Source organism: Nelumbo nucifera, chromosome 5 (assembly GCF_055504915.1).
Source record: "Nelumbo nucifera cultivar China Antique chromosome 5, China Antique-T2T, whole genome shotgun sequence".
NCBI classification, from domain to species: Eukaryota; Viridiplantae; Streptophyta; class Magnoliopsida; order Proteales; family Nelumbonaceae; genus Nelumbo; species Nelumbo nucifera.
In genome coordinates this window covers 29,294,479-29,302,810 of record NC_142653.1, presented here as the reverse complement: position 1 = coordinate 29,302,810, position 8,332 = coordinate 29,294,479, and the positions used below count along the sequence as shown (strand labels likewise).

General features: G+C 41.5%; 1 protein-coding gene and 1 pseudogene across 1 annotated transcript; both read left to right on the top strand.

The window, feature by feature from the left end:
- Positions 1 to 1,039: 1,039 nt before the first annotated feature.
- Positions 1,040 to 2,056, top strand: LOC148791349 (adenylate isopentenyltransferase 5, chloroplastic pseudogene; annotated as a pseudogene).
- A 2,742-nt stretch (positions 2,057 to 4,798) lies between these two features.
- LOC104600106 (peroxidase N1-like) lies at positions 4,799 to 6,563 on the top strand. The gene is made up of 3 exons (XM_010262937.3): positions 4,799 to 5,500; positions 5,574 to 5,736; positions 5,938 to 6,563. Exons 1-3 carry the CDS (start codon positions 5,078 to 5,080, stop codon positions 6,360 to 6,362), a joined length of 1,011 nt encoding a protein of 336 aa, XP_010261239.1. The 5' UTR covers positions 4,799 to 5,077; the 3' UTR covers positions 6,363 to 6,563.
- Positions 6,564 to 8,332: the final 1,769 nt, after the last annotated feature.

Genomic DNA, 8,332 nt, shown 5'->3' with positions numbered 1-8,332 from the left:
AGGGAGATCGGACGGAGGATCCTATCAAATTAGATGTTTAGATCTATCCTAGTTATTATTTCCTAGTTCTTTTACAATTTCCAAATGTATTATAAATACTGTTATTTTCCCAAAGTAATTCATCAATTCATACTTCAGATTTTCAGATTTTATTGAGTTCTCTTCTTTGAGTTTTTGCCACATTTTCTCTCTCCTAGAGAAATCGGTGTTATTCGCTAGGTGCTAGCGAGCACCCGGTGCTTGCATAGCCAACTCCGGTTCTCATTGCTTCCACGCTGCGTCAAGAAGCTTCGGTTATTAATTAGCCATTCAATTGGTAAACAGTGGAGGCAATCCACAGCATTGAAGATTTTGGACTAGCTCTGTACCTCATAGAGCGAAGTCAATAATTCTCTATAGAATAATGAAAACTAGCTATCGAAGGTACACATATCAGACACACACACACGTTAGGTACCGTAGTCTTTTTCATGTGCTTTGACTATCTATTCTCTGCAACCCATTTGCTACTTTCGTCACACTGTAATCCTCTAATGTGGTTCAAAAATCTCATTTCATTCAGGGCATGAAACCATCCCTTTCTACTTTAGTTCTTTTGGTGAAAGTTTCATGAAGTTCAACATATGGACCTCACCACGGAACAAATCTTCACCAGAGAATAGTACCTCCAGAAGATGCATTTTTAAGATGGCTAGTTTTTGGTTGATGCGTTGGTTCAAGATCAGTTAGGTTTAAGAGAGAATGTCAAGAAAAAGAAAATAAAAAAAGTTTAGTAAGGTATTATGGTAATTTAATGGCTTCCATCATCTGACTTTGCAATGTAAAAGTTTAGGGGGGTTTTTGTTACAAATTAAAGTACAGGGGGCTTTTGTCACAGACCCCATAGTACAAGAGGGTCTTTATAATTTATCTAAAATATTAATAAGATGGTTTCAAGTCATTCTCTTGATTCTTCACCAACTGCATAAACTTTCCTTGGGCTGCGTTTGGTAGGGTGTAAATTTAGATTATTACACCAATGGGTTCATGAGAGTGTAAAATGGGAATTGGATGTTTGTCCCATTTAACACTCTTCTCATTTGGTAAATCATTGATGTAAAAGTCCACTGCAACCAAGAGATTGTAGTCCTTGCCGGTCAGCCAAAAAATAGAGCACTATGAGCGGCGGTGAGCGGTGTACCAGACCCAGAAACTGGTGATCGAGTGTTGCAACAAGAGAGGCTCTCGTACGTGAGTGGTGTATTAGACCCAGTTCTTGCGCTTGGCCACTTCTGTTGAAGCTCCATACAAGATTATAATGGGATCTTGCAATCGCACGAGTGGATGATCTTGAGTTCTGGTTAAGGTACAACTATTGCTTCCTCTGGGTGGATGTGTGCTTGCCTATGCTCCACTCGTCTGTGTCCAAGCGAGTGGACCGCATGGTTGAGGCTGGGTTGGTGGACGGTGTGCAGAGGTTCTTTGAACAGGAAGCCGACTATTCTCGAGGAATCAGGTGAGCCATCGGGGTGCTGGAGATGGACAGGTTCCTCTGAGCAGAAGCTGCAGCACCGACGGATGAAGAAACCCTGGCAATACTCCTTTAGGAGGCAATCGAAGGAGATCAAGGTGAATACCTGCACCTGCACGTTACCCCGTTGCCAATTGTAGAAAATTTATCGGCTGAAGGAGCTGCTACGGGGGAAAATGCACTGCCTCGATGCCACCGAAGTGTTCTTGAAGCACGACAAGGAAGTAGAGGAGGCCTGGGAGAAGCTAGTGACAGGGCCAGGCACCAACATCATCAGGCATTTCTTCTACAAAGCCGAAGACGATGCTCCCACCGTCTTCACCGCTGTGGCAACCATCAAAGCGACAGTCATGGGGAAGGCAATCATTGTTGTTCTCGTTGCCACCTCTTCGTTCTCGTCGGAGGAAGATGATGAATAGATAACCACTGATGTCACCGCCTCTCTGTTCTCTATTCTCATCGACGGTGAACCTTTCCCCGGCAACCACTGTTGTCACTACCTCTTTGTTCTCGTCGGAGGAAGAGAGGAGAAGAGAGAGAGAGAAAGCAATGTAATAAATACATTGATAATTTTAATGTATTTATTATATTGATTATGATATAATTAAACAATAAAATGTAAAATTACATAAATCATGCACATTTACATGGACTTTGGTATGAAAACGTGGTTGTGCACTTATGCCATATGATATAGAGAAGATATAAGAGATTTTTTTTTTTCTTTTTCAAGTATTATTTTCTCCATGCATGCATAATTCTAGTGAACCTTAGCTTTTCCATGATGCTTGTTTGTTTGTTAATAATTTTGTAATTCCTAAAGCTGATAAAAGATACCATCACATAATAATAATGACTTTCTGAGTTAAACTATATGGACCAATAATCATTAAGTGGAAATTGTGTTTAGTAGTCTCAACTAGAGCTGTAAATTGGGCCGTGCTGCCCACAGTTCAATACAGTCCGACACAATTTTGGTCTGGTTTGGCAAGGCCTGGCATGACGACATGTGGGTCATGTCAGGCACCACATGATGGAATGGGCTGTGTTGGATTTGGGTTTCTAGGCCCATGTCCGTATGACACGATTCAGCGGATGTATCGCTCACAGCCCTATATATATATTATAAAATTTTATTTTCAATTTTATTATAATATTTCATTTTATTATTATATATATAAATAAATGTATACATCAAAATTCATATAAAATACAATTTTAAGTTTTTTTTTTAAATTTTGTCTATTTTGTTAATTTATTTTAGAGTTTTCATTATTTTGGTCAATTTCTTTTTAAAAATATATCTCTCGTGGCTTGGCCCGATTCATGGCCCAGCCTGATGTCCAAGGCTCAGCCCACAGCACGACATGGCACGAGCCCGCCTAGGCTCAAGCCGTGGGCCATGCTAGGCCGACCCCCTAAAATATTATAGAGGAGAGAAGCATGGCCCACTAAAAACATGAACTGCCAATGAGCGGCATAGCCCAGTTTACACCTCTAATCTTAACCCTCCTGTTAAGGAATCACAATTCAACTCTAGACTTTGAACTTTATCTCCCCCGGGCTCAGATTGGGAAGAGTATAAATGCATGCTCTAGTAATGGAAAACAAATTTAGATCGGTAGGATTCATGATATTCTTCTCTTCTCACAATCTTCCTCCCAAAACACCATTCTTCATTCTAATCGATCCCCTGTTCCAAATCGACAAACAGACATTGTTTTCCTCTATTTTTGACAGAATCTGAGGTGGACGATTACCCCTTTATTCATCTTTTTTTGCGCACAAGTAACAGTGGGTCTCTTACCTCATCCAGCTTCCGTACACACAGGTAATAGGTGTTATGTTCCTTGCTCTGTTTTCTGACATAGTCCAATCAAGGACTGTAACAGTGTAACTAAACAACTATATAAGCTGATTGGAATGGGTTTAGTTCATTCTCAGTTGTATACTCCAAAAAAATCATGGTGAGATTTCAGTTCGTATGCTTCAAAAAAATCAAGGACTGTAACATTGTTCATTTTTTACCTCTTACAATCCATTCATCAGCACGCCGCCGCCTCCGACAATGTTGCCGGAAGTGGGTGGAGGCAGAGGCGGTGGCGGTGGCGGTGGCGTTGGTGGTCATTCCTCTACCCAACGCCACCACCTCAGCCCACCAGCACCGCCGCCACCTCTGTTCCACCCACCTCCAACAACGTTGCCGGAGGCAGAGGCGGAGGTGGCGGCGTTGGGCAGAGGAATGACAATCAGCGCTGCCTCTGCCTCCGCCTCCGCCCATCTTTGGCAACGTTTTCAGAGGCGGAGGTGGCAACGTTTCCAGAGGAAGAAAATGAACAGTATTTTTTATCATTGATATTATTTTTAAAAGGTTAACATATTTTTAAATTTTTTTAAAAATACTACTTTTATTGATATTAGAACCTAAAAATTGTCCTTTATGTGCTATAATCCCAAAAAACAATCGTTGCCTTCAAATTTAAAAAATAGTATTGATGTGGTGCTGGACGGCGTGGTTCCAATGGCTCAGTTAAGAAGCTCAATATAACATGGGGGTATATATCTCTTGTAGATCCACTTAACTCTAAAGAACTTTTTAAGTGAATGAGTTCCACTTAATTCTGAAGAACTTTATAACCAATCAACCACTACCGTAACCAATTCAAGAGGCGTTGACCTTGACCAGGACGAAAGAACCCCCCCCCCCCCCCCCCCCCCCCCCCCCCCCCCCCACCGACAGTGACTTCCGCTGCCCCGAACCCAGTCACCTAAAAAACATGGATTTCTGTTCTGTATCAATGTATCTATCATAGACAATGTCCCACTCACTCGCTCCCACTAGTTGAGTCGGTCGCTAGACAAAGTAGACCACGGCCCAAGCCCACCCTTATCTCTATCAACCTCTCTCGCCCACTAACCGTTGGCTTCACTAATTGAGAGACAAAAAAAGGGTATACACTGTGAAATTTTGTCCTTATCCACGTAAAAGACAAGAGTATTTAGTCAGCATTCTGGACACGTACGCGTAGCGATGTTGGGACAGAGACGCCGGACAAGTAGATTTGGACTGGACGATACCTAGCCAAAATGAAGGAGAAGAGAGGAAGAGATGAGGAAGCCAGAAGACACTGCATACAGCCGATCGAATGGGCAAGAGGGAGAGGGAGCATCGCCATCCACCGATCCACGGACCAATACAATTTCCACTAGGGAAGATTCCCGGAGGCTGATGATCTCCTAGGCTATATATCTATATCTAGTCAAATGTCCATCCTCATGAGTCGTGACTCATGACTCATCATCGCCGGTGGTGTCCGCCAGCACTGAATTTGGATTTAAGTATCTGTCTCCATTAAATATTGTTGTTTGTTTGATCTCAAATCTCAATACAATAATGCAACCCACAGCATTCAAATTTTGACTCAGGCAATGGTCAAACTCAACTCATGCCTATATTAAGGACCTCACTCCATCTCACCCACAACACTACTACTTCCTTTCGAGCGTCAGGCTAACTGTTAGTTCTTCTTGCCGTTTCTCTCTGATCTAATTCAATCGTATCAATTAATGGAGGTTCATTCTATCTTATTCCGGACACTCCCACAGGCATTCTTTCTATTGCTTATTATAAACTTGGCCACGACACCCTATGGCTATGTTCAAGGCCAAGGCACCCGTGTTGGGTTCTATTCCAAATCTTGCCCCCAAGTCGAAACCACAGTACGCTCCACTGTTCAATCCCATTTCCGATCTGATCCCACCATTGCTCCTGGATTACTCCGAATGCACTTCCATGACTGCTTTGTCCAGGGCTGTGATGCTTCCGTCCTTATCGACGGGCCTTCCACCGAGAAAACGGCACCACCCAACCAACTGTTGAGGGGATACGATGTTATTGATGATGCCAAAACCCAGCTTGAAGCTGCCTGTCCTGGTGTCGTCTCTTGCGCTGATATTCTAGCACTTGCGGCCCGTGACTCAGTTGTATTGGTACGTAGCCCTATTATTAATTAATAAAAAGAAGGGAACTATACAGACTTTAACCATTGATCATTTCCTGCAGGCGAATGGACCAAGCTGGCAAGTGCCCACTGGGCGCAGGGATGGGCTAGTATCAAGGGCTTCTGATACTACAACTTTACCGGGTTTCACCGACTCCATTGACGTGCAGAAACAAAAGTTCGCTGATCAAGGCCTAAACACTCAGGATCTCGTCACCCTTGTTGGTAATATATATATATATATATATATATATCAATTTTCCGTTTTATTATTATTATTTAACAAACAGTTCATAAGGTGTTAATTATATATCCTATCAGTCTTTGTTAGTGAAAGAGCTTACTTTACTTTATCATGCCAAGCAGTAGAGAGTTTCAATTACTTTTATCAAGTTAACAGTACTAAAGCTGTCTTTATGATCACAGGAGGCCACACCATTGGAACTACAGCTTGCCAGTTTTTCAGATACAGGCTATATAACTTCACCACAACTGGAAACGGTGCCGACCCGACCATCGACTCCAACTTCCTTCCCCAACTGCAGGCTCTCTGCCCACCCAACGGCGACGGAACCAGGCGCATAGGATTAGATACCGGCAGCTCCGACAGATTCGATGGATCCTTCTTTACAAACCTAAGGAATGGACGGGGAATACTCGAATCAGATCAGAAGCTTTGGACGGATCCTTCCACAAGAACATTTGTTCAACAATTCTCAGGGCCCATCAGAGGCTTGCTTGGGTTGAGATTCAATATTGAGTTCGGACGGTCCATGGTGAAGATGAGTAACATTGGTGTGAAGACTGGTACTGAAGGAGAAATTCGCAGAGTATGCTCTGCCATCAACTAGTGTGAATTGGGTTGCTTTTCTTCATCAATAAGTTTGTGTGAAGATTAATTCAACTATAAATGTGATCTTTCGTTAGTTTCAAGTTGTGAAGGATTTTCCTTGCTTTCGGAAAAAAGAACGGACTAAAGCTGTATTAAATGGATATTATGATGTATTATTGGCAAATGATTGAAATCGTACAGATGCCTTATTTTGCCTTTATGACTTGTGTGCCAGCCTTGACTCTAACTAGATCAAGATAGCCTCCGTCTTGATCTGAGTAGTACACTCACAGGCACAATTGCACAAATCATTCAGTACTGATATTCACCTGGGTTAGTTATTTATGTCATTTTGCTGGACCCTACCAACCCCAACGCCCATCAGCCTTGTAAGTTACAAGGTTTTTAAAATCGAATCATTCAGGGTCCGGTTCCCGTGTCGAATGGTCCAACCGTTCAAAATGGATGGTCTATTCATAAAAAAATAAAAAAAAATAAGAAACGGCTAACAACAATTGTCCGGATTAACAGTTCGAATAGTTTGACCACCTAAATCAGCAATTCACCGACCAAATCAACAGTTGACCAAAAAATAGTTCTAGGGTGAAACGGAACCACTCAGGTGACCGATTCCCGGTTTTGAAAACATTGGTTACAAGTACATATTACACTGCTTTTTTAAATTGAACATCAATTTAGAGAGAGAGAAATCATCATGGAGCCAGAAAATACAGAGATATGAACAAGTTTGGCCCAATTAATCTCAATGACAGTTACTCTCTATATGGTGGGTTGTAATCATCTCAAGTAATGCAAATAGTGCAACAAGAACAAACAAGCTCAAAAATTGGTATCATATAAAAAAAAAAAGGAATTTGAACCCTACAACAATTAACAACAATGGATTAGATTGTAATTTTTTTGTTAGTTTGCACAAATCTAAGAATCCTCTTAACGACCAACCAATGTGCACTTCTTAGGCAACTTTGGTTTATGCTAACACAGCCAACATATGTAGGCTAATAGTTGAGGCTTGAAAGGCTCTTTTATTTTATTTATTGGTAAATAAATTTGGCTCTCTCTCTTCTGACAGACTGTTGTCAACATAACTCTCTCTTAATCTATATAAACTCCATGCAACAATAACAGTGTTGAAGGAAATAGCAAAAAATCGTATAGACACCCTGAGAACATGGCATACATCCATATCATGTATTTGACATACAATTACTATTACCGGAGATATTTCAAACATATCGATTCAGTGTTCGCTAAATGTGTCTACCAGATTTAGAGCATAGGCTATCAAACAGGAGTTCGGCTTCCATCAGTGCAAAGCCCGTGCCAACAGCCTTTACAGCCTTGTATTGGAAATATCTCCATACTTATGTCCAATGACCATGCTCACATCCTTTTGCAGCTATACATCAAAAACATCTCCATATTTGTATGGTTTTATTCATGAGAGGATATTCCCAATGCACAGTTGCAAGTGGCTGTGAGCACGATGTAAAGACTGAATCTAATTTTGCTACATGTTCACTTATGATTTATCACATGATCAGGTTTGCACATGGGAATTGGGATATGTTGAGCACTCACATGGATCTCACAGCATGTTCCAGCCACACATCGGAAACATCTCCCATACTTGTATGTTATTATTCATGGAAAATATTCCCAATACATGGTGGAATGTGACTATGAGCTTTGTGTGAGTAGCGCTTTGTGAGGAGAAGATGGAAACTTGGTTAATGGAGTGAACATAATCATGTCATGCGACCTAGTAGGTCAAATCATTGAAAAAGTTCTCTGCATTTTTTTCGATTTTCTTGCAAAAGGGTTTTGTATCGCACAATGCACCAAGAGAGAGAGAGAGAGAGAGAGAGAGGAGGTTTAATCCAATGTTTTCAACCCGTCGTTGACCCATCCAGTTGAACCAATCAAACCATCACCCGATCAAGATTTCAGGTCTGATTTAATAAAACC

What these genes read in the sequence shown, in the direction of transcription:
- LOC104600106 (XM_010262937.3), top strand. Translation starts at nt 5,078, where the DNA reads ATGGAGGTTCATTCTATCTTATTCCGGACACTCCCACAGGCATTCTTT. An exon ending in CCCGTGACTCAGTTGTATTG is followed by an intron (nt 5,501 to 5,573) that starts GTACGTAGCCCT and finishes CATTTCCTGCAG; the next exon opens with GCGAATGGACCAAGCTGGCA. An exon ending in GGATCTCGTCACCCTTGTTG is followed by an intron (nt 5,737 to 5,937) that starts GTAATATATATA and finishes TTATGATCACAG; the next exon opens with GAGGCCACACCATTGGAACT.